The sequence below is a fragment of the Drosophila santomea genome, chromosome X, assembly GCF_016746245.2.
Source record: "Drosophila santomea strain STO CAGO 1482 chromosome X, Prin_Dsan_1.1, whole genome shotgun sequence".
Classification (NCBI taxonomy): Eukaryota; Metazoa; Arthropoda; class Insecta; order Diptera; family Drosophilidae; genus Drosophila; species Drosophila santomea.
The window spans coordinates 19,231,285-19,256,976 of NC_053021.2; the positions used below are offsets into that span (position 1 = coordinate 19,231,285).

The 25,692-nt window shown below is 42.3% G+C and overlaps 3 protein-coding genes across 4 annotated transcripts in view; 1 reads left to right on the forward strand and 2 right to left on the reverse strand.

The window, feature by feature from the left end:
* LOC120456570 overlaps positions 1 to 18,848 on the reverse strand; it is a 43,698-nt gene extending 24,850 nt beyond the window's left edge. Inside the window, exons 1-2 of one of the 2 annotated variants that reach the window (XM_039643457.1) lie at positions 18,601 to 18,848; positions 16,042 to 16,383 (exon numbers count right to left, since the gene is read on the reverse strand). In XM_039643457.1, coding sequence (XP_039499391.1) covers positions 16,042 to 16,343 — 302 coding nt within the window. In that variant the 5' untranslated portion in view covers positions 16,344 to 16,383; positions 18,601 to 18,848. Of the gene's footprint in view, positions 1 to 16,041; positions 16,384 to 18,440 lie in introns of both variants that reach the window. The other variant, XM_039643456.1, reaches the window with a different exon arrangement.
* Positions 18,849 to 22,285: 3,437 nt separating this feature from the next.
* LOC120455897 (odorant receptor 9a) lies at positions 22,286 to 23,930 on the reverse strand. Its single transcript, XM_039642394.1, has 4 exons — positions 23,536 to 23,930; positions 23,190 to 23,455; positions 22,605 to 23,126; positions 22,286 to 22,427 (listed from the first exon to the last, which is right to left on the reverse strand). Exons 1-4 carry the CDS (start codon positions 23,882 to 23,884, stop codon positions 22,374 to 22,376), a joined length of 1,191 nt encoding a protein of 396 aa, XP_039498328.1. The 5' UTR covers positions 23,885 to 23,930; the 3' UTR covers positions 22,286 to 22,373.
* Positions 23,931 to 24,877: 947 nt separating this feature from the next.
* Positions 24,878 to 25,490, forward strand: LOC120455910 (ATP synthase membrane subunit K, mitochondrial). Its single transcript, XM_039642417.1, has 3 exons — positions 24,878 to 25,029; positions 25,101 to 25,177; positions 25,266 to 25,490. Exons 2-3 carry the CDS (start codon positions 25,103 to 25,105, stop codon positions 25,335 to 25,337), a joined length of 147 nt encoding a protein of 48 aa, XP_039498351.1. The 5' UTR covers positions 24,878 to 25,029; positions 25,101 to 25,102; the 3' UTR covers positions 25,338 to 25,490.
* The last annotated feature ends 202 nt before the right edge of the window (positions 25,491 to 25,692 follow it).

Sequence of the window (25,692 nt, forward strand, 5' to 3'; positions counted from 1 at the left end):
TTAATGAATGTTTTAGGTTTGGCGGTAAAAAGGCTATTAATATTGCACATGTTTTTATTGCGGTTAAACAAACTACGAGTAGTTGTACTTCAGTGCCAGCCATCGATTTAATCTGATTTGCGGCATATAATGCGCATATTGATTAGAGTGTCCTGCCCGCATAAGTAGGCAATAGTGCCGAGTTCCCGAGTGAGTTTCCTCCCGCCAGCCGGCTGTTTCCGGTTTAATTATGTTTGGGCGCCCAGAGGCCCAAAACTCGCCACCACCCACTTTTGTCAACTTCTTCGCCTCGTCCTGGAAAAACAAATGGCACCGGGTGGCAAACTGAGCAGCAAAGGATGTGGCAGTGGTTGCAGGGAGTAGCTCAAGTCAAATTAGCAAACATTTTGGAAAATATTTACGCACAAAGTCTTGGCCTTCGTCAATTGGCCAAAACCCAGCGATCAAATGAGCCACTGCTGTGTACACACCGCTCTACGTGTTCGCGCGTGTGTGTGTGTGTGTGTGTGTGCAGGATGTCGCATCCTGTCTGCCTGTTTTTGTGTGTGTGTGAGTGTGAGTGGGCAAAAGGGCCTTCAGGCTTTTCGGCTGAAAGTTGGAAGTTTACCGCGGCAAAAGTTCCTTGGAAAAGGCAGGATGGCAGGATGTGTGCCAACAATTTAGAAACAGCTTTGAAAAACGACAAAGTTGACTGTTTTGTGTTGTGGTTTGCAATTAGACTTTCCATCAGCTTGGTTACATTTCATTTTTACGAAATGCGGAAAAAATGCGGGAGGCAGCAGAAAAGCACTCCACCTTCTCACTTAGTTAATGTTACAAAAACTAAAAGTTTAAACCAAAGCTCTGCTTGCATGAATGCAACATGGTGAAGGCAATACTCACTGCAACTCAATTAAAGCAGCAATCAGATGGTAAAAAAAAATTGTCAACTGTATAAATAATTATGACAAAAGGAAAGAATATCGATAAATGAGAAACAGTTGCCAATTCAGCCCTGTCAACAAATGTAAAACCGCAAAACAATATAATTGCCGCTTGTAAACTGGCGACCATAAAGAAAAAAGCACTAAAATGTGCCGAGCAAATAACGAACTCAATCTGTCACACTTTAACCATAAAAAAGGATACCACAAACAGAGAAAAAAAAGAAAGGGTCAGGATATACACATATATTCTTTACATATTGATATGCACGATGACATGAAATGATTCGCAAAAATGATTCGATGCTAACCCAATTTGCACTTCAGTTGTGCGCTGACCCGGCGATTGTCACGCATCGAATGCAGCGGCACGTGTCCTGGATAACGCCCCTTCGTGGCCATGCCCCCCATGCCATGCAGTGTTCTGCCCCGCCCCGTTACGCCCCCGACAGCTTAGCAACCGCTTAGCCGAGAGCAAAGTGTAACAAAATCTGTGGCAGCAACATCAAGTAGCCGCCACCGCCTCACTCTCCGCCTCGCTTTCTCCACTCTTCTGCCTCGTTTCCGCTTCCGCCCGCCATGTTGGCCATGTGCTTCGTGTGTGTGTGTGGCAGTGCGTGTCTGAGCACGTTAAGTGTGTGTGCTTTGAAGTTTTACATCTACATCTACATACACACAAATACAGATGCGTGCCCCCCTTTTTTGGGGCTAGTGTGTTTGCTTTGCGTTTTGTTTTGTTTGCGTTAAACCAAAAACGCTAAAAAGCAAAGAAGCACGAAAGAAGCGTGAGGCATGTGGCATGTGGCGATAGGCAACGTTCTCTAATACACTCGCTGCGGATTCTCTGGGCTTTCGAAAAGCCATGAAAATTCCTGCCTTTTTACCATGCAGTCGCATCTACGGAATTTTATACTGTTTGCTCAACTTGAGTTTGCGTTGGTACTTTTTACGTTAATAGATTAGTTTGGCCTGGCTTATAAATAAAAGTAATCAGTAATAGTGCTTGAAATGTATGTTTTTTGTTTATATATGAAAGTTTATATTATAGAGTCACTTTTATAAAAAATAAAATTCGTACATTTTTTATAAACGTTTGGCGACATTTTCGTGAACTCACAGCTGTATTTTTTGCCACATAACGAGCATTTCATTAAAATTGGTCATCTAGACGAAACAAAGAACTCAAAACCACTACACAACTCAAAGACATTGCTTTCTGTGGGCTAAACTTGGTCTCCTTGTAAAAATGCCACCAGCACTGAAACAAAAATAAAATAAAATAAATAAAAAATAAATAAAATAAAATACAAAAAATTAAATAAAATAAAATTAAAATAAATAAATAAAATAACTCAAACACGTGCTTTATATTTCACTGTTAAGAAATTACTTATAAAGAGTTATATTTATATTTCAGATATCATAGTTCACTTGATTGGCAAGCATTGCTAATAACGCGACTTTATGTGATTTTTTTAAGTGTAAGAAAAGGCAAAACGAGCTCTGCTTTATGCCCCTTGTGTCCTGTGTCCCCTACCATTTCGTTTGAGTTCTTTGTGTTGATTTCGTTTCATGTTTGCATTCAGATTCGTTGGCTACTTTTCCATTTCTTTTGCTTTCATTGAGCTTTCTGCTTTCGGTTTTCGCTCTTTGCGAAAGGCAACGGCCATAAGGGTCAGTCGCAGGATCCTGTCCTGTCCTGTCCTGTCCTGTCCTGGCAAACAAATTAACTTACGCCTATGGCTTAAATGCGGGCCAAGTCTAACATTCAACGTGCCGACGTGGAGGATTTTGCGTTACGAGCATTTTGCCAGGACATTGGCAATTTCGTGCGAAAGGCAATTGCATTCCGCTGCCGCCGCGCGTCTAATTTGCTATGAATACAAATGGAAAATTGATTCGAGAAATGGCTCAAGTAATGACACATAAATGAAAACGATTTGCGATTTGCGAGCTGTGTTCGTTTGCTACTATTTGGCCAAACAGGACTTTTTACCTGCCGTCGTTGGCATTTTTGTTTTTCTCACTTCTTTTTTTTCTATTTTTTTTTTTTTGCTCCACCTGGAGGGCTGTACTCCAAGCAGCGAGCTATTGATTTTGCTACTCTGACCCAAATCCAGGACTCACGAACAGAGGTCTGCTTCGCGTAGCATGCATAATTCACGCGCCTTAAATTGTGCTTCAATCATAATTGAAGTGCGATGGCGAAGGGCGAAGGTTCCTGGGAACTCGGTGTGCTGTGCTCCGTGCCAAATTAGTTTATCTTTTGATTTAAATTCCAATTAGGTTCATTCTTTGCGGTTTTCGGACATATTTACTTTGCCATTGGCCCACGTGGCGTATGTGGAACGCGAACGCTCAGTGTGCGCTGAGTTTTATTGGTTTACCCATGTCTTCTGCCAACAATGATTCTTCTCCTGATTTTCTAATTAAAAATAATTAGTACCTTTGCAAATAATATACCCAATATTGCATTTCATACCTCGTTGCTTTGTAACTCAATTTTCTGTCAATCGCTATTCAAATTTTGAAATTGAAATTTTTTACAAATTTTCTTTACAAAAGAAGGGATAAAAGGGATTGTTAGCATTGCTAATTAGCTGCTTAAAATAGTTATTCATACTTCTTTTTGGTAATTTCCAGCTAAGTTATGGCAAAAATGATGTTGAATATGGCATTTTGCGAAAAGCCAAATTTTCGACATTTAAGAATCCTTTGTTGTGCACAACTTAAAACCTCTCATGTGTTGACAACATGGAATTTCATAGCTGGTTGAGTTTGTCTTCAGCTGCTTAGAGCAATTATATGAACATTTTTGGTCGAAAATTAAACCCGTTTACCGTTTAAAATAGTTTTGGAAACCGCATTTAAATAAAACGATTTCTTTGTGCGTTAATAAAAGCTTAATCAAATTCCCAGAAGGGCGGTGCGCGATTATTGCATTCCCACGGGTGAAACACCCACGCAAACATGTTGACTATGATTAAGGGCTAATTATGTTTGCACTCGTGTTAAAATACTCGGCGCTATCGTTACACCCGCCCAGCTAACACACACAAGAGTGAGTGTGAGTGCGTGCATGTGTGTGTGTTTGCAGCAGGTGAAATCCGAGGGGTAAGGATCTAAGGATAACGGATAGAGCTCACGAGTTGGTTGCCTGATTTTAGACTCAACAGCGACGCACTCACAGTCTTAATTAATTACACAATTAGCAAACTGAATGATAGTGATAATTTTAAAGGAATATCCGCTGAATGCACACTAGATGAAACAATTAAAGACTGTGGCTTAAGCTGGCAATTGAAATGCTCAGATACATTTAGTACGTGAAATTATCGTATTATTTCATTGTACATACACAATTAAAATCCTAATGACAAATGCCCAAGGAGCCATAGGCTTAAATAGAGTTGAACGCCCATGCGAAAATGGCTAATAACTTTTATTGGCAAGGATGGAAGCTTTACGAGCTAAGCCCAAGTCCAAACAACATCCAAATCCTTAAGCACTTGGTCAACAAAATAAGTCATAATGTAGATGTACAGCTAAGTGCGAACTTTAATTGGCCAAAAAAAAAAAGGAAAAAGGCGTCAGGATGTGCAATGCTATAACATTTTCATAGCACCCTTGGCAGCGTCTTTAATTGCCACACTAAGGCCAATTCATTGCCATCCTGCTCAACTCATCATCCTGCTGCTGCTGCTGCTGATGCCATGGCGATGTCCTGTGAAGGTCCTAGGTCCTGTTTCCTGTATCCTGTTTCCTGGTTCCTGGCTGACAGGCTGAGCTCCTCTTTTCAGACATCTTCCGCTTGGCAGCGTTATGGCTTTCCACTGCTAGAAATTGTTGCGCCACACTAAAGTCCTTTTCAATACAACAATTATGCCAAATTATGTGCTGCAATCAAATGGCGAATCCAGGATCTTAGAATCTTAGAATCTTACAATCTTAGAATCCTGGCTGAAACTATTGCTGGTACATGGCTTTGGTTGCCGCCGCATAATTAAATGCAAAATGCGTTTAATTATGAGTGCCGTGTCAGAGCCCCTGGGAAAAAATAATGGACACAACAATATCAACTCACACACACACATACAAACACACACACAAACACACACCCAACAACACACAGAAACACACACACACACACATAGCCACTACTGTCACACAGACAATGATGCGATGATGCATTGCATTTTAATGATGCTGCTCGGCTGTTGTTGCTGCATCGCTCCAGTTTCCTTCTTTCCAGGAGCAAGTACCCATTGCCACCCACTGTCAGCACCACCCAGCACCACCCAGCACCACCCAGCACCACCCAGCACCACCCAGCACCACCCAGCACCACCCAGCACCACCCAACACCACCCACCATGTCCTGCCGCCGTCGCCTTGCTCTCTCTTTAGCAATTTGATTTCAATTCCGACTTTGTTGTCGTTGATTATGTTCCCCTGCAAACTGCCGACTGGCGTTGCTGTTTCACTGTTTTTTTCTCAGTCATTTGATTAGTGCGAGGCACTGCGAGCAAGGATAATGAAAATAAATAGCAAAAAGTGTCGATGATGAGATTGCTTTTGTGGTCCATTTGGGGCAACACACACACACACATAGAGTGTGTGTGTGAGTTGAAGGAAAAACCACGATGTGGTGTGCTGCTATTTCTGTGACAAATAATAGGCTTAAGGGCGGAAATAACAATCTGTGTGCTTTATTACGAGCATTAAATTTAGAACGCTCTTGGATATCTGATTTCATTTATTCACTTGCCACACACACACACACTCTTGCAACACTCACTTATAATTTGGCATTCATGCTTTGCAAACAACTTTAATTAACTTTAACTTAGTTCTGCCAGGTGAGAGATCATTTTTGGGTTCGTACAGAAAAAGAAGTAAGAGTAAAGCAAACATTCTGTTCAACTTTTTCGTGGCAATTTTGCTGGTTTTTTCAATTGTCAAGCATTGTTTTTCAACTACTAATTGTACACATAAATATTTAATTCGTTGCCTAGAAACCACCTTTTTCCCGACATTCACATCTCTTCCTTTTTATTTTTTTTTTTTTATTTTTTGGCTGTGCGCTCACTCGGTGTTTTTAATTATACGACAGCGCAAAACAACACAATAAAAACACAAAAGTTCACATACGAATTCCGGCATTTGTATGCTCACATGCCAGAAAAAAAAAAAACAAAAAAAAAGAGAAAGGAGATGAAATTTGGGAACGGGAGGAAATGATGGCGCCACTTGGCCGCCATTGTTGTCGCGCTAAATTGCAGGACCTGCCGCCCTTTCCTTCCACATCCACATCCTTTTTCTTGACAGCTATATACATGTATATACATCATATATATATATATATATATATGTACATATATATATGTATATGTATATGTATATATATATATATTTTAACTTCTTCAACATGCGAAGGAAATAAGAGGACGGCCTGGCTTTCACGACTCCTTGCCTGTCTGTCACAATGGCAATATGCAGATGTCTCTGGGCAAAACCCTTATGGCCTAACCGCCACACCCCCAACCTTCTCACCGCCCCCACCCACACACCCACACACTCTCACACACACAGACAAGGTGACGTATGCGTACTTTTTTCATTTATATTTAAATGTCACCAAAAGCCTGGCGAGTCGCAAATGAAATCGTCACACAAATGAAAACCAGCTGAAAAGAAAATTATTTCATTTAATACCAAAGTCAAGTCAAAGGATTATTCCAGCACACAAAAATCTCTAATGGATTAAGTTCCCATAATTGGGAAGTACCTTTCGCTTGGGTAACTAATTAAAATAATTAGGGTTTACCTTAAATGCTATGCCATCCATTATTGAACCGAAGTTACACGCAAATACTGAAAACCGATATTAAACAAGGACATTATTTGATATCCAAATGTATTTGCGATTTAAACATTTCTGGCTGAAAAACGAGCAAACACTTTTAGGGGGAGATGTGAACATTCAGCGGACATGCATAATTTTCGAATGTCTTGCGACTGGAGCATATTTGATGGGGAATTATGGCAGATCCTGGCATATCCTGGCAGCCCCAAAGTGCGTCAAGCATATCAATATCGAGCCCTTGGGAGCGGAAGTGAGGACAGAACTGAAGTTGATTCCGAGGCATTAGAGAGGCGGGACAATTTAAGACAGCCTGCCATTCTGGCAGTGAGGCAGTCAGGCAGTCTGCTGTCCTGATGGTCCTGATGGGATGCAGTCGTCGTCTGTCGCCGGGCGGAGAAGGATGATGGGAAGGAAGGGTAGGAGCAGCAGCAGCAGGAGGAGCAGCTGGAGGAGGAGCAGCAGCTGGAGGAGGAGCAACTGGAGGAGCAGCAGGAGGAGCAGCTGGATTAGGAGGCATGCTCCGCAGAGGACGTGCATGCTCATTCTGTCGAGTCGGCAGTCGCCCACTTGGGCGGCCTGTTGCATATTTCATGGCGCCTCAAATGAAGCACTTAAGCTGACAACATCTCGAGCGTCAAAAACATGGGTGGCGTCGAAAGGGGGTTGTGGGTTGTAGAGGGGGGAGGTACTTGTATCGAACTCAAAATGGCTGCGTGCCTTCACAAAGGATACAGTGGAATATGTCTTAATAAACAAGCGTAATATTTCAGTATTTCCTGCCAAGCAAAAGCTGATTTTCCCAAGCTTTCATTCTATTTTCCTCTATTATATAAAAGTTATTATTTATAGCTGCTTATTATTACTCTTTTTTCATAGCTTTGCACCAGTGTGGCATGCGTTAAATTGGCTTAGGCCCATCGAGATGCGTTTGCAGGCCCAAATCCATCGCGCTTTTGGCAAACACTTAGGCCCAACATGAAGGACATGTCGCGGGCTTATTAAATAAGTACCGCCACAGCAACACTGGCGCATCTGCAGGATGGCGAAAGGATCTGCATGGCACTCATGACAATATCTCAGCAAGGACACCACAACACAGAAATGCGGCGAAGCAGGAAGGAGTAAGGAGTTTGGAGTTAGGAGTAAGAAGCAGCGACAAACGACAAAGGAAGTCTTTCAAAGTCTTTCAAAGGCATATTGAGAGCGTACACAAAAGGCTTTTGATTAAGTTTGGGAAAATAAGTCGTCGCCATGACTACACACGCAAATATTAATAAGTTGAACAAATATAATGATAATTCATAAGTCACGATATTTCAATGGACTGAGTTAAATAAAACTAATAAATTAGCCAACCTAACTTAGGCAACTTAAAGCAAATGGTTTGGCAGTGGAAAATATCAAGAAGCCAGCAAAATACAATCAATTGTTTAATCAAAGGGAAACTCGATGAAGCATTTAAGATTGAAAGGCTTGCCTAAGTGGCCTGGATGCTACTCATCTCCATCCCATCCCAATCCCAATCCCCATCCCCAATGCTCCAAAACCATGCCCATCGCATCGCATCGCATCGATTTTCAGAGAAGAGTTGAGAAATGGCCATTGGCGAACGTTAAAGTTCACAGCGAAATGATTTCATCAAGAAATTGGCCTCGGCCATGGCAACAAATTGGCCCCCAAAAAAGAGAGAGAAAGCGGGAAACTTAAATGGCCGAAAGCAGCAGCAACAATCGAATCCAATAAAGGCCAACTAAATAAGAACGGCTATAAATGAAATGAAACACAGGCGATACAAAAACAATAACAAAAACAAAAACGAAAACGAAAAGTCGGAGAAAGAGGAAAACTTTTAAGTACGCTATTAATGTTTAATTCGAGTTATTTAAGTTGGGCACTTCATTTAGCCGGACTCCATCCAGATGCGACTGTATGGTATCTCTTTATATAGTTTCCACCCCAATCAAAACCATCTCCAAACTCAAATATCCCCGCAACCCAAAAAAAAAAAAAAAAGAAACCAACCTCCTCATTTCGGTGCGTGACCTTTTCTTATTAAATGTTAATCATAAAAGCCCAAAACCAAATGGCTGCCGTTGCCCCTGGAATTGCCCTGGAATGGTGAAAATTGAACTGAAACGAGCTTATCGCCTTGTCTGCCACGCCCCCTCAGCTACTACTACTACTTGTACATACATATACCCCAGCCAGGCCAATGAAGTTCTCTTATAATCCGGTAATTAATTTCTGCGGTCTCCGGAATTGCGATGAGCATCTGGAATTGGTGGGAAGGGGGGGAAAGAAGGAAGGGGGCGTGGAGCGGAGGGTCATCTAATGAAAGGCAATGAAAGCGGCCAAGTGACAGGATAACAAATTAATAAACTTTCGGCTGCGGCAACAGCTCGTGAAATTCGACTAGAAGGCCCTGCCATTGATCATTGTAGCCAACTGGTCACCGAATGCTGAATACACCGCAAGAAATATCGTACGAGCTTTGCATTTATTTAATATATGTAGTTTGCACATAAATAAATAAACTAAATAAAAATATAAAATAAATAAAATGACCTATTTTGCCTTTTCTTTTCTATGCTTTTTTATTTATTTATATATATTTTCCTGTGCATCCGTATGACTTTTGATCTTTAAGTACTGTCTGCAGTGACGACCCATTGGGTTCGAAATGTTTCTGAGAGGCAAGCTGTTGCCAGCGTTTTAGCATCGTAAAAAGTGTCCTTGATTTTTGCCACTCCAAAGGGCGAGGGAATTGCAGTTGAATCACCCGCAGCAAAGTACACAACCAGAAATCGACAATCAGGACCCACAATCGAAGGGACAGTAGAAGGGACAAGCATCTGGCTCATTGGAACCACATGTAGGTTGACTTATTTGTTATTTTCAAGAACATAAAGGAACACAAAGCATTAGCACTCAGTTCAAAGAGTTCATGGAATTTGGATTTTGAATATACGGATTTTGCGTAATTATGTGGGAATTTCTGCCATTCGATATGCTGATGCTCTACTACTAAGGCCTAACTTTGCACCTTCAGCGTCGATTTAATCGAGATGCAGATAGATACTGATACATATATGCAGCTCGGATAAGCAAACTGGCAATCGAGAGATTTAGTAATTGCTGCAATGTTTCTGGCAGGCGCCTTTGGGGAGCAACACGAAGAATCAAAAGCAAACGATGATGCGTTCAAAGCGCATATCAAGTTATATAGTTATCAAGTTATCTAGTTATCGTGCCAAGGCAGTTGTGCAAAACCACCTGCAATTTTGCAGTTTTTTTCCACAAGTTGCCCCCTTCGGCGGCGGCGAGGCGACTGCACAAAGAAATTAACAAACAACGACGTTTGAAAAGTAGAAGTGGGTGCAACTGAAACTGAATTGAAAGCGGAATCGGAATCGGAAACGGAAATTGTCCGAGCACCCAGCGAGAAGAAACAACAAAATGACAAAAGGCGACGGCAAAACCAGCAGGTGCAGCAGATGCAAGTGACACGGTGGACAGGGGGGGGACAGGGGGACAAGGATCTATAAATTCAAGGCTTCGAGGATTCAAGGATTCGAGGATTCGAGGTGAACCTGGGCGGCAACAGGATGGAATAACATTTGTTGCGCTTTGCTCTTTGCCCGGCCTGCCAGTTGCCAGTTGCCATTCGCCGGTGTCCTTTTGTGAAATGTCAATGCTGCCAGGACCTGCTACCTGCTACCTGCTACCTCTTTTAGCTTTTGTTTTTATTTTTTTTCTCACGCAACTGGCCACATTGTCATACTACCGAACACACGCTCCACGCATTCAGCCTAATCGATAGCAATCAATACATTTTGTGGGCGACTCCGAAAAACTGTTGCACACTCCGCCGGATTCTATGAGATTCCGGAAAGAGAAACCTGAGCTGCGTCGCTGGTTTGGAATATCACCTGGGAAATTCCACTGCCAGCAAAAGCGCTTAAACACAATTATACTCAAATCTAGAAATCATACAAGTATCTATTCACTATTCATTAGTTCGGGGTGTTCGACTCAGTGAATTAGCTGAAATTAGTTGAAATATTTGAAAAATACTGCAATGAATCCCTGAATATGTGATGAAATGCTAAGCCCTTAGGTGATTTTGTATTTTGATGATAATCAGCTGGTATCGGGTTTCAATTTGATAGCCAAAGGAATTCTACCCCTTTTTTGCCGAGGGCGTGTGATAATAGGGCAAGCTGAACAACAAAATTTCAATGGCGATTTATTACCGTCACCAACGACAACCATATCTTTGTCAGCATGTAGGTATATATGTACATATGTACAACCATAGAGTAACTACATAAATAAATATATATAAACATATATGTAGCATGACGTGGGGTTGTGTGTTTCAGCTCTTGTGCGTCGGCATACAAAAATCGATGTTGTGGCGACCAAAATAAAGGCCGAAAAACAACAAAAAAGGAGTATGGTAAACTAATTTCATTTTCACGGCTGGCCTCAACTAATTTTGACCAGAGATTTTCCACACCAAACTGTTGGCAATTTGGCGGTAATTTCACGACCAAAACGTTGAGAGATGTTTGCAACATAGTTCTGCTGTGACGTCAGTTGCCAACCAACACAGTTGTGTATGTGTGTTTAGACCAGGCTTAAAGCGAAAACAAAGGGCATCTCAGCCAGACTCGGCGGACAATGAAAGTGGCCATGACCAAGTCATGACCACCGGCGGATTTGAAATTGGCAGAAAGTCAGCCTTTGAATCCCGCATTGAATTTGGCGAAATATACACGCATATTCAACGAACCAATTAACTAATTTTTAAGGCGAGCAATTAAAAGCTGCATTTATTTCCAGTTAAATGAGTTCAGCTAGATAGAGCTGATCCTAATTGGGCACGCGGCGATTAAAACTTTGAAACTGCCATATATGCGAAAATGTATAGAAATAATTGCCAAAAAAATATACCACAACTTCTATAGACAAAACTGGCATATTGAAAGTAATAACAACCATAAATTGTACCACTAGTTGACTAGTTTATGACCTAAATAGGCGACTTATCTGCTAACCTAGCTACATAACTGGCATAAACAAAACTATATTTCTTGAAAGACACTCTTTGGTTTGTAGACTCTGGACTCTGTGCAAATAATAGCCGTTAGAGCTTAAGCTTGCGTACACCGCGTCGTATACTTAATGCGTATACGTTATTACCTTGCACAGCTACATGTGCCGCTGGAAGGCAGCAAAAAAAAAGAAAAGCAAAACCAAACTGCTTGAATGGGTATTTTTAACTTTAATCCCAATGGCCGGACCGTGCTCTCCTTGTGGTCAATGCTATTGTTCTTTGCCGCTGAGCTTTTTGTCGCCTTTGTCGGTATTCCTAAGTAAGGGTAAGATGCCCTTGCGGTATTCTGGCATGCGTTCGACAACGAACGTTTGTGAATCCCGTCACGTTTCTGGGTTTTACTTCAAACACCATTTTGGCCAATTGCTCCTTCCGCCTTCCGCAAGGATGCTGTGTCCTTTTTCCTTCCAAAGGGGCCCACATTGAACTAGTTCTTGGTCATGTCTATCAAGTTACAATCCGCAAATGTATTTGCTTAGGCAAAGTCTTTACTTATGTGATTTCTTGCATATTTGTAAGTCAATTTGTTTCATATGAAAATTACCAAAGGATCTGAGAGATTGTTGCCAGTTGCTAGTTGCTAAGTTAAACGAGTACGAGTAATTTTTCCAATTAGGACAAGTGCCTTCCTTAAACTCCTTGAATCCAAGCTGAGCTGAGCTGCAGAAGCTGCAACCTTTTGAATTCGATTGGATGGAACTGATTCCGCTCCGTTCCACTCCGATCGCTTCACATGCACAACCATGTCCTTGTGCGTTTAATTGTGGCACTGTGTGTCTGTTTTTTCCCCGCCGCACAGCAAATGCTAGGTAGTCGGTAGTCGGTAGTCAAGGGCACGTGATGGGGTCAAGTTCTGCGCTCTCTGGCTTTCGAATGTGCAGGTCGTGTGAACTGAATGCCAATGGCAATGCCAAAGCAAAAGCAAAAGCAAAAGCCTGCTGGGAGAACTGGCATTCAGTAGCATCTACTATTCAGTAACCAGCGTATTTAGCGACCATAAATCACTGGCGCAGTCCTGCTGCCATAATCGCAATCATGGCCAGATTTCCAGGTTTCTAGCTTTCCCCGGGTGAAGCCTCACTATTTATTAGAAATCACATTCGCAATCGCAATCGCAATCGGACTTGGACTCGGACTCGGATTCGGATTCGGATACGCATTAGCTTCCTGTTTGGTCAACTGAATCCGATTCAATTGTGTGAACAGTTGATTGCCAGCAGATGTCGATTTCCATACAGCACTCTACTGTATACAGTATACACTATATACAGTATACATTATATACATTCCACAGTGTACATAGAGTCTCCTTCCAGTTTCGCATTGAGCCGGCTTAAGTATGGCATACCTGCTTGATTTTGATTTTCATTTTGATTTTGATTTTCATTTGGGTTCCGATGCCAGCACATTCCATTTTGGTGCGCAATCCCAGGGGCTAAAATCTCGAGCTGAGAAAACTTTATAATTCTGTGATACAAGCATACAGATACCAAGTGCCTGCGTTTTGGGAGCCCCCATAAAATTTTTCCCCTCCCCTCCCAAAAAAAAAAAAAAAAGAGGAAACAAAACGAAAAAGAAAAGGAAAAGGATTGGGTTGCTGAATCGGCCAACGGAAGTCGACTGCCATTCAGCAGCTTTTATCAGTGATCCATTGGATATCCAGTTGGAAAATTTGCTATTTGCTGCCTGCTATTTCCACAAGATGGAATCCCTACTTTCGGCATACAAATTTTCTTTCATCCACTTGCCAGTTCTCAAAACAATTTGGCTAACTTCATTTGGAATCTTTATAAATTGCGATGCCCTCTCATATAGTCAACGCACTTTGACCACATTATATTAGAGGCTGTATACTTTATAAAATAATCATTTGATTTACTCACTCCATGTTATTCACTTGCAGAATTCATCAAAATATGCAAAGTAGCTAATAAACTAATAATTTCCATTAACAATTTGGCAGGGCTGAATGCCGATGACAATTGGAGGGGGTTGCAAACCTGAGGATCTGCTGCTCCATGTGCTCATCTGGCATCTGGCAGCCAGCTCACGTGCCACGTCCAAGCCGCTGGCTCATTGTCAATTCCGAATACATGATGGTGAGCTTAATGGGAAGCATGGGGAATGGGTATGGAATTCCTTTTCAGAACGGAGTACCCCAACCAAGGCAATCCTATCAGCCAAGCAACCTTGCTTAAAGATATTGTTAATGCTCGGGCAGCAATAAATCGTGGAATTTCGCCTGAAAAATCAAGTGAAGCAAGTTAAGAACGAAAGGAGCGGTGTGAATGGTTGTATTCTGCTGAAGAGTTGTTAATTATGCTGTCACATCTGTTGGCATCTCTGGGGCAGCAGGATGTGCCAGGACAATGCCGCTATGTTGACTATCGCGTCCTCGAGCCATCGGTTTGTTTGTCCTGCCGAACTGAATTGATGTGCATAAAGTCAACAATGGTGTGTGGCATCCCTTACCCTTTTGGCTAACAATCTTGTAGAATCTGTAGCAAAAGGAGGCCACACCACCACCTGCCCCATCAAATTGATGGCCCTCCAATTAGGCATTTAATTATAAAAAAAAAAGAAAGTGTCAATTGCAGCGCTGAATGCCTCGAAATGTGGCAATGATTGACTGCGTGGCGATGACGAGGGCAACTCCGGAAATAAAAGCCGGACGGAGGAACTCAGCCGGAAAGTGCTGAGCAACAGAAAGCTGAATGCCAGCAGTACTTTCACTTTCAAGGGCAGCGGACAAGCACAGTGGAAAATAAGACGAAACTTTTGTGGAGTGGAAAACTCGCCGAAGTTTCGCATCAAATAGACACTTTCCTCACTCATTGAACCAAGTGACCCAAGTGACCCAAGTGACACACCAGTGTCCACCAGTTGAGTAAAGGTTTATTCGCTGTGTATGCCATAATTATGCGAAACAAATTAGACCTCAATTCATAATTAATCTGGTTTATTTAATATTAAACTCATTTAATCTAGAGTTATTTGTATGTGCGCATAATTAAAAATAGCTACACTTTTATCCAATCAATTTGAGGACACACTTTTGATTTGTCCTTGAGGCTTACTTTATAAATCAATTTCTGTTGATCCAACCATAAATTACAACGCGATATCGAGTGCACAATCAGCGGGTATTAAGGTCAATAGAGATAAGATCTCTTCTAATTTCATCCATGAACTATAATTTACACATAAGCGCAAATTTCTAATATTAGATTGATATTTACGAGACATGGCTTAAATATATCGCATTCAAATAAACAACGCTTTAATCATGGAAAAAATGCCTTTCGGCCAGTTGACACCCATACAAAATGACCAAAAAGGGTTCGCTTGTCAGCCAAAAAGTTGCCAAAGGACCTGCTTTAAGGTCCTTATTTTTGGGGAGTGCTGGTATCTATTTATAAAGCTTCCCCAATTGGAGTCCCCCACCAAAGTGCAAAATGTGTTAATTCGCTGTACGTAGTCCCGAAAATTGGGGTATGAGATTAGGTTAAGGCTTGGGATCTAAAGAGAGGCTGAACTCGGGCTAAATGACACCGAAATCATTAGGAGTGGTGTAATTATGTTCTCACTCTGGGTTTTTTTAAGGCAATGATTTCACTGGACGTTCATTGTATATTCAGTCGAAATTTCCAAGTTTTTACAAGGATTATATACATAATATATGTAATAAGTGTTATATTATAGGAACATATTATATGTAATAGATATACGTTAAATATACATCATCAGACCTATAAGTTTACATCTCAATCGAGCTTTGTTTGGATGAACCAATCTCTGTATAATATAGAACTATACACATAATTAAAGGATGTATGGTTAATATAATTAAATTATGTATGTATACGCATGCTACTCGGTATATTGAATTGGTGTTGATTTAATTTGGGACACTTGGGTTCACTTTTCCAGGGCCAGACTATAGGCCCACCTTTTGCTCCGCTTCCATGACATCGCATGCCCAATTAGCTAATGGATATTGACAAGGTCGCACGGCATCGCACGTGAGGATGGGCTGGATGTCAATGGGTACTGGTTACTTGGGTACTGGGTACTCGGAATGGGATGGGCTATCGGCTATAGGAGTCAGTACCGGCGGAAGTGGCTGCACTCACCTGTCGCCGTGCGAGTCCCTGTCCCGGTCGCGTTCCAGTCCCGGATTCGGATTGGCCGGACCGGGTGCATCCGATCCGCCGGCAGCTGCAGCTCCAATTGCTGATCCCGATGCCTCCTCCACCTCCACGTCTATTTCCACTTCCGGTTCCGCATCCGCATCTGGGCAGGATCCGCAACACCCATTTCTGCTGCCAGAAGCCTCCTGATCCCGCTGCTCCCTCTGCTCCCGCTGCTCCCGCTGCTGCTGCTGCTGCACCTTCTCCTCGGGGATTGGTTCCTTTTCCTGCTGCTTGTCCGACATCCTGCCTCTTTCCGCTTTCTTTTAGTTCTAGGTCGGGGTCCTTTCCAGGTCGCGATGAAATGGTACAGAGCAGATGCCCAAGTGTTGTAATTGTTGTTTAATAAAATCGCTGCTGTTGCTGCGGCTACCCAGGCAGAAAAAAAAAGAAAAAAATATAAAAAAATCAAGAAAAAATTAAAAGGCAGAAATGAAACGAAACGAAACGAAGGAAAACAATGCCATGCGAACAAAGGGAAATTAATGTAAATTAATTGCTGTGGCTGGTGGAAAGCCTCTTACACCCAACCCCTACTTTTCTTACTGCTTTCCACATTTCCTCGCATTTTTTCTTTTCGTTTTTCTTTTTCTTTTGTCTGCTGTTGGTTGGTTAGCTGGTCGGAGCAAATTAGCCGCAATGTTAAAATAAGAAGGAGAAAGTTCTGCGCTCGGGATTTTCAGGAGCCAAGGTAGGATTGTGGCCAAGGTAGCAGGGAAACTATAATATTGTTCCCAGTAAATTAGAAACTGGAAGCCGCCGCCGAAACAAGGCACTTTGGCTTAAGAAAAAAAAACCTTCATATTTACATAAAATTAACTCATTTACAATTAATGAATGGCGTAGTAGTTCGCTGTGCTGCGTTGTGTTGTGTTGATTTTGATGTGAATACTGCTTTTGTGAAGTTACTTTGAAAGTCTGTATATATTATTCTACTAATCTGTTAATTTCGAGCCGCAATGGAAAAGCTATGGCTATGAGGCTGTGATGGACAAGGGACAAGGGGCTTAATGCGTCAACAGCCCGCCGATTGCAATTGATCACCCAGAGCGGATTTAAGCCACCACATACTCGTATATGATGAAACACCGACAATTCGAAAATTCGAGTAATTAAAAAAGCAGTAAGAACATTGCCACTTTGTGAATTAAGTTAATTATTAATGGGATTCATTGCCATCACAGAGTTGAAGCACAGAGTGTAGCATACTTTTTGGGGCTCATTCTACCTCTTTTTATAACAAAATGTTTACGATAAACGAGTAAGTAAGTAAGTAAGTGTGAGCAACATTTAGCCACTTGTACACTTGCTATTTAATCAAACGGCTAGTCGAAAAACAAATTGAATGGCACATGCGATGGAATAGACAAATCTCGAATCATTCACATGCGATTAGGCATCACACGGCGATGCGCCACCCTTCATCGGAAAAGCCGATTAGATTAGAGTGGCAAGCGGAAAGTGGAAAGCGGTTAGTCATGGTCGCAAATGAACTGCTCACCGGCGTAATTGGCCAGGACAAACAAAGCAGAGCTATCAGCTGCCGCCGATAAGTAGGCAACACTTAATGCAGACTAAAATATGGCATTTGGCCAGCTATAACTGCAGTTTTGTGCTCGTTTGGCACCCCTTGCTACCCTGCAGTTCAAACCAGTAAGACCAAAAGACCACAAGACGATAAGAAGAAGGACTACACTCTCACTTCTGTGGCTGCTGCGGGTTTCCTCAAAACATAAATGGGAATTTTCACAGCATTTGCATATGAATGATTCACACGGCCATGCATAACAAAGGGCCACGGTTGGATGGCTGAATGGGTGACTGGGTGACTATGTGACTGGGTGGATGGGTGAATGGGTCTTGGTGGGCGGGAACGACAGATAAATAAAGTATAAAACGCTGCCCAAGGAGAGCTGGAACTGGAGCTTCTGTTTTAGGATAGCATACATATGTATAATATATATATATATAGATGACACCCCCTTGTGTCTGCCAACACGTCCTCATCAAATATGAAAAGGCAACACAAAATTACCAAAAAAAAATCTAAAAAAAAAAAAAACCAAAAATAGGAAGCAAGACGAAAAGAACCGGAACCCAAGCAAGAGCAAAGGAAATAACGAAGCTAAACCAAAGCAAACCAAACTGAGACGAAATGAAATGAAATCAAATTTTCTGCATAGGTCTGCATAAACTGGATACTACACCTTCAAAGAGCCGAGGCAAGCAGAAAAAACAACAAAAATAAAGGGAAAACGATGGCTTATAATAGCTGGCTGGACAGGGCCACCAAGGATACCTGACCTCCGATTTTCCCGCTTAGCCGCTTTGTTGTTACCTACTTTTTTTTCGCTTTACGTTCGTTTTTCTTTTTTCTGTTTTGTTGTTCAAAAAGAAAGCCCCTCAAACAAACTTTTCATAACACGCACGCACTTTCAAAAAAATTAACAAAAATATTACGTACAACAGACACCAAATGAGGGGAAGAACCAGAGTTCAAACCTTGATTTCTTTGCGATGATTTCAGTGAGCACGCGAGACAATGTCTTTCAATAAATTTTGAAATTTAATTTTCAATTAAAGTTTGCAATTCGATTTGGATTTGGATTTTGATTTTGATTTGAAATGGGTCCGATCGGTTTGCCAGATTTGGGATCTGATTGCGATTTGAATTCTGACTGACTGCGGTACTGAGTACTGAGTACTGGGTACTGAATACAACTGCTCCACACTTCTATGCCTCGACACTAGTTTTCCGGGGGCTCTCGGTTCACGGTAAGCGTAACCGACTGTGGCTGAACAGGAACTGAGTCGTCTTGTCAGCGGACGCGCTATTTTAAATCGGCCAGCGCACTGTTGCTTCCCTGTTAACTTGGCCGTAAACGGTTTTGGCCAGCTGTTGCCAACAGGCGAACCTGTTACTGCAACTCCGAAAGCTTTTTCCGAAAAGCTCTGGCTCACAACGTCCACAGCCGCGAAGTTCTCCGAAGGACTCGCTCAAATATTTCGGATATTAAGTGCTTACCTTGCATCCTAGATTCCTAGCCTACTGAGAAACTTGGTCAATATAAATATATATTTTTATATATATGTACATATATAAAACGGTTGGCTGGCAAAAATGTATTAAAAATGGGTTTAATTTGAGTTTACTTCTTTTACTTTATGCACTTTAACCACTCTTGTAATGCAAACTCAAAAAATAGCATTAGTTGGTTTAAATAAGAGAAACTCAAGGAATGTTTCACTAGCTCTTAGATACACCATACTCCAGTATAATTCTAATAATTCTAAAGCCAACTGCTTCTAGCGAATATAGTGAATATAGCTTGCCTGTTTTCAAGAGCAGCAGGACTACTTCCTGCGAGGTCCTTCCTGCGGAGGAGCTTAACTGCAGTGCGAAATATATCCGCCTGCGGTGTACAACGCTGCGTATACTCGATAATTCAGCTCGCCTCTTTGTACTCCTTACGCTATGACAACGGAATAAACATGACTTTTTTTTTCATTTTTTTCTGTGTTTGGCCACTTGCAGTCGGGGCAATAAATCATCTTCGATGACAATGGGCCACTACTTCATCTCCGCTACTTTTGCTCCACAGCCTTTCTGTTTCGCCCAAGAAAAAGCGTTAAAAGTGAAAACATAAAGCATATAAACTTTAATGGTTTTTTGTTTTCAACGTGTTTCTTCTTTTGGCGGGCTTAGGTTCAGGTTGCCACCTAAGACGACTGCTGCTCTCCATCCTGCTATCCATCCGAATCCGAGGTCATGTCCGGTTTTGATGGCGCTGAGGCGGAGCAGCTTGTCCTGACATTATGGCCGCAGTCGTTAAGCTCCATGCGTTACTTTGTGACGCTTTTACGGAGGCAGCTTGAAAAAGGACACGCAGGACATGCAGGACAGGCAGCACCTCCGCAGGATATTTGGGGCACATGCCGCAGTTAGCAGCCGCCGAAATGATGATTGCCCACATCACCTTGCAATGAGCTCGAAAATTACCTAAATAGGCATATTTATCATGTCTTTCAATAGTCTTCGATGTAAAACTGATATTTTTCGTTAAATTCCGGAAACTCTGTACTCAACTCTTTGGCAATATGCTAACTATCTTGGAATTTAGTTGCAGTTATCAAGGAAGCAGCTTGCTAGAATCCTGCAGCCTTTTACAATGCCAATATTCAAAACAATTTAGTAATAAGCTAACAATCTAAGGATTTATTTGCCGTTTTTAAGGGGAGCAGCTTGGAATGATCCCCTAATCATGCAGCTGCAGCAAAGGAAGTGAGTATTATTTCCAGCCTTTTACAATGCCCTTCCATGCAAAAATAAACCAGTGGAGCTCTAGGACAATGGCAGTGGATGGGATGGAAAAAACTACCGGCACAGTAGGCTATAAAGGGCCTTTGTTTCCGGCTAGCGATGAGAGGTGTACACCAGGGGATATGGAATTATTCACTGCTAAGTAATTTACCGGGAGTTCAAAACTCCTGCCAGTGAAACACAAAAACAGAAAGAAGAAAAAACCCTTTTTGTTTGCGCACACAAAGCACCAAGTTGTCAAAACAGTTTATTTTCCAAATTCATGAGCTCTGCTTGTGCCAGCTTACTGTACACTTTACTTATGCTCAATCATGGCGCTCGCACTGCACATATATTTCAAATAATATTTTATTTGTTTATTGGTTTTTTTTCTCTGTGTTTTATGCGCGGAGCGGGGGGTTTTTGTGTTAGTACCAACAAGTTTAGAATATCCAGTCGCTATGCCATGCAATAAATCATGAACAGGTCCAGGGACATTTCAATTTCGTTTATTTTGTTTCGGTTACAACTGCTCCGCTGCCAATCTGCTTTATTGTTGTTACCAAATCGGACTTTTCGGTCGCGGGGAGGGGGGGAAGGGGGTGGTATGGCATTTGGCGAGAGGGAGATAAATAAATTCAATTCTGGGCATGTAAATCAAAAACAGGGGAAGGTGATTGGGGTGATGACCTTAGGTGGGGCAAACGAAATTAGAAGCTCGCAGCCCCAGAGAAATTCAATCAGCAACAAAAAGAAATCAGTTTTCGCCACTCTCGGTAGTCACTTATATAAGAACATAAATATTATATACCATAAACGGGAGTACATTAAACTTCTATGTTTGTTTTCAAAGCTAGAATATTTAACAAATACCAATCAACTTGCCAAATATTCCGCAAATACATATAGGTATTGACAAAAACACGTAAAACTTTGCAATTAAATAACTCGTGTACGTTTGAACGACATGTAGCTAATGCATTTTACGATTGACACCAACCCATTTCATTTGCAGCCCGATGAACCGCGTGAGCTGTTCAGACCCTGTCCACCACGTCGTATACGTAATTAAGAACTTATGAAATGAGACTCGCGGTAACGGAAAACGGTTGGCAATTTAAGTGCAACGGGCGTGAAATGTGGGCAATGATACTTGGCTGGATACTTGGTTTCGCGCGTGCCGAACTGACGAACTGCCAAACTGACAAACTGCCGAAGTATCCAGTTATCCAGTTATCCAGTTATCCAAGGTATCCAAGTATCCAAGTATCCAGGTATCCAATCAAGCAGCTCAGTGTTGCGTGTACTTAAGACTTTTGCATCCAGCAGATATCGAACTTCCTGCTCCATAGTCGCCTGTCATCAATCACGGTTCGGAAACAGGAAATCGTTACAGCCAGCTAGAAAATGGGTCGAGCACGGGTGCAAGTGCCACTCTGACTGAAACTGACTGAAACCGACTGAGACTGACTGAGTCTGACTCAAAAAAAAAAAAAAATCGCGAACAGATACGTATAGCTTGCAGCAATATCGCTTGCAATCTGCTCCACTTCCCCACTGAACTTTCCCTATTTCCTTTGAGCTACGAAAAGCAGCTCAAGTTTAAAAAAGAAGTCTCGTCGCGATGGGTGGCAGTGGCAGTGGCAGTGACGTCTGAAGCCCCCACATTCGTTATAAAAATAAAACAAATTAATCCAAGAAGCTCGTCGCAGCTGATGATTCAAAGATGGGAACACAGAAATGGGTGTATGAAATTGAAAGGGAATTTCCTCGCTCTGATTTCTGATAATATGAAAACTTTGTAGTTCAGATTTATCTGTGCACTAAGTGTACCTCTGATGCACTTAGCAACATTTTTATTATAGTATAATTGTTGAAATTGAAATCCATGTTAGTTATTATATTGTTGCTGAACCTGGCATCTTGTAAACAAAACTGCCACGTCACCTGGCACACACACATTTTGATGTCCTTCTTAGGCATTAAAGGAGCGCAACATCATGATGTAGGAAACGGCAGAGCGCACAATCTGCAACGGAAATAAAATAAATAAATAAATAAAAACATAAATATAAATAAATATTGAATATTATGTGTGCAATAACACCAAATAGATGGAAGATAAAAAGAAGCAAGAAATGTAAGAACTTTGAACCATTTCTCCCGGTGTATTGCTGCGGCACGTGGCATGGCTATAGAAACTCACCGCCGAGAAGGTGGCCATGCTGGCCTCGAAAAAGTAGCCCTTCATCTGGCAAGGTCGTTGGGCGCGCATGGCGGCGATGAGGAGGGCTCGCTTGGTGGGTGGCGAGAAGTCGGTCCAGTTGCTCTCGTACAGCCCGTTGCCGAAATCCAGGCTGGCACTCTTGATATTCTCACCGCACTTCGAGTAGATGAACAGCGCAATGAGCAGGGAGCCCACAAAGGCGATGAAGTACAGGCTCTGCGGATTGGGAAACAGATCCGCCACCTGAAACCCAATGAAGCAGATCTGCAGGGCGGAGAGAAAGAACTGCAGAAAGATCAGCGGGCGGTACTTGTTCGCAATGTCATCGGCGATCTGGAGGCCCATCTGGTGCAGCAATAGTACCTGAACCAGACCCTCCAGCTCCGCCTTGCCGCCCACCGCCGGCAGGTGGATCATCCGGTGCTTGGCAATCTTGAAAATGGCGCACACGTTGTAGGTGAAAAAGAAGAGCAGCGAGTCTACGCAAAGCGCCATGGTAACCTTATGTTCCATTTGGCACAATTATAAAGAAAATGGAAATGAAGCAAGAAATGATGCACTTACTGCACTATAGCTGGCCATCACATTCCACAGATAGGTGGGCACATACCACATGACCACCTGCAGATCGTACGGATAAACCCCATTGTGGGGCAGCTCCAAATGAATCTCGTCGCCGCGAATCGAGGAGAGTATTATGCCCACAAAGGGCTTCAATGCCGCAAAGATTCCCGCCAGGCCAAAACAGCGGGTGTACGTAAGGCTAAGCAATTGGTCGCTTTGATTCTCCACCTCAATGATTTCCCGCGCATCCGGCCACACGCTGATTTCTGTCAATTGTAAAATATATTTTATTAAATAAAAAATTCCTTTTGTTTGTCGTACATATGTACATATATGCAATACATACCCTTAGCCAAGATGGTTCTGATGTGGTAGATCTGGCCAACGAGCTCCGAGCGGTGATAGCAGAAGAGCAGGAACTTGACCAGGGTGAGCATGCTAGCGAAGGTGGAGCCAAGGGTGTCGGAGAGCAGGCTGACCTGGGTGATGTACTCGTGGGCGGCCAGGAACATGGGCACCATGAACAGGAAAAGTGGTCCCATTGTGACGAACGTCAGCCACGGACGGTCGTTCGCCATCGTGGGACTCCACAAATCGATGCCCATGCAGCGATAAACGAGGATTTGCACCCGCAAGGATTGGTCCTTTTCCTGCTGATTTTCCTCCTGTTTTCTTCCTTCCACCTTGTCGCTCATCTTTCACTGGCGAACTGTACTGTCGATGGGTTCTTATACTTTCTACTGAGTGGGTGTGGCAGTTAATGTCATGTCAAAAATACAGTCAAGCTTCTTCGAACCTAATGAAATATAGTTCTTTAAATCTATGCATCTCCTTGTGTGTGTGCTATATCTGAGTAGTTACATAAAACATATAATTATATATATATTATATAATTTTATTATATATATATATATAACTTGGCAGACGTTCGAGTAAAGCATGTTGGACTGTAGATCATTTTTTTTTGATTTTTCACTAATTGTTGAGTCGGAGGATTTGGCACTACTTTCATTTAATATGCTTCCTTTGTGCACGGGCTTGTGGGTTAAGTGGGTGTGGACCTGGGTGGACTTCAAGTGCATTTATGGCTCTAATTATACGATTTTTTCCGCCTTTCGCCGCATTCCATTTAATGCCGGCCCTTTCACTCGCTCGTCCTGACAATCAAATGGCAGCCTTTAGTTCCCAGCAAGTGCATTATAATTTTAATGAGTCTGTGCAGATTTGAGCGACACGAGCAAGCAAATAGATGTGGCGCGCTTATTTTAAGCTCCTTAATTAGATGTGATTCGCAAAGCTGTCGTTGACTTTTGATAAGGACACTATAATTTCCACGCTCGATGGCTTACGGACCAACGGAAAATGTGTATGGCGTTCAAAACTAAATCTATTCAGTTTATAGTATTCAAGTATCTATCAAAATATTTCCTAAAGTTGTATTAGAGAAATAAATATAAGTTTTAGTTTGTTTTACGAAATATATCAATTTTAACTTGATTTATAGTGTTATTATTACTCCCGCGTAAGTTCATTTACTAATATCTAAGAACTGTTGTATAAATGCATATAGGAATTTCAAATTGTCGCGCCAATTACCTTTTCCAGTGTTGATTAACGCACCGACGCTGTTGGTCAGCTGAAATTTAGCTTACACCCAGTTGGCAAGTCCAGCCCTTTCAACACTGTGCGCCCAGCTCAATAGTATCGATAAGCCCCGACAAGCATCCCCTCCCGTTATCGAAGACCGATAGGCCCCGATAGGCTCAGTTGTATAACCTCTGCTCGCAAATATTTTTTACAGGCAACTAGCAGCTCGAATTCCGTGCAAATAAACCTTAAAGTGAGTAGACCAAATACCCGCTTCCGCAATTCGCTAAGTTTCACATCAAACGCATCGCATTCAATCCGCAGAAATGGCTGGCGAAGGCGAGAAACTGACCGGCCTGTCGAAAATCTTCAATGGCACCACCATGAGCGGCCGTGCAAATGTGAGTAGATCCCAGAATCCCAGAACGCCGTGCTCGTGGTAATGCTAATTCCGGGTGTTATGCCATCCATTTATCCCGCTCCGTTCAGGTGGCCAAGGCCACGTACGCCGTGATGGGACTGCTGATCGCCTACCAGGTGCTGAAGCCCAAGAAGAAGTAGAGGGATGGGATGCATTTGCTCCAACTCTGCTACAAACTCATCCGCCACAACCGATGTCTTGGATCCGGGAATGCGTGGATTCCGGATCAGTTTATTTTATGTGTAGTGCAAGACCTTGAAGGAATAAATAAGCTGAGAATGTAACACACTGAACACCCGAAGTGCATTATGTAACGATCCTGGGACTGCCACATGATTTCTGGGCATCACTGCGGTGGATACCCTAACCATAACCGATCTATGGTCCACAAGGTACACACATGGTAACGCATGATCAGCCGGGCTAATGATAATGATAAGTGGCACACCTGCTTTTATGCTTTATTGTGGTTCTACAGGGGATAAGCTTACTTCC

Bases quoted from the DNA above. Each gene is read 5' to 3' on its own strand.
- LOC120455910 (XM_039642417.1), top strand. From the start codon at position 25,103: ATGGCTGGCGAAGGCGAGAAACTGACCGGCCTGTCGAAAATCTTCAAT. The intron at 25,178-25,265 runs GTGAGTAGATCC...CGCTCCGTTCAG, and splicing joins CCATGAGCGGCCGTGCAAAT to GTGGCCAAGGCCACGTACGC.
- LOC120455897 (XM_039642394.1), bottom strand. From the start codon at position 23,884: ATGAGCGACAAGGTGGAAGGAAGAAAACAGGAGGAAAATCAGCAGGAA. The intron at 23,456-23,535 runs GTATGTATTGCA...TACAATTGACAG, and splicing joins CAGAACCATCTTGGCTAAGG to AAATCAGCGTGTGGCCGGAT. The intron at 22,428-22,604 runs GTGAGTTTCTAT...TTTCCGTTGCAG, and splicing joins GCATGGCCACCTTCTCGGCG to ATTGTGCGCTCTGCCGTTTC.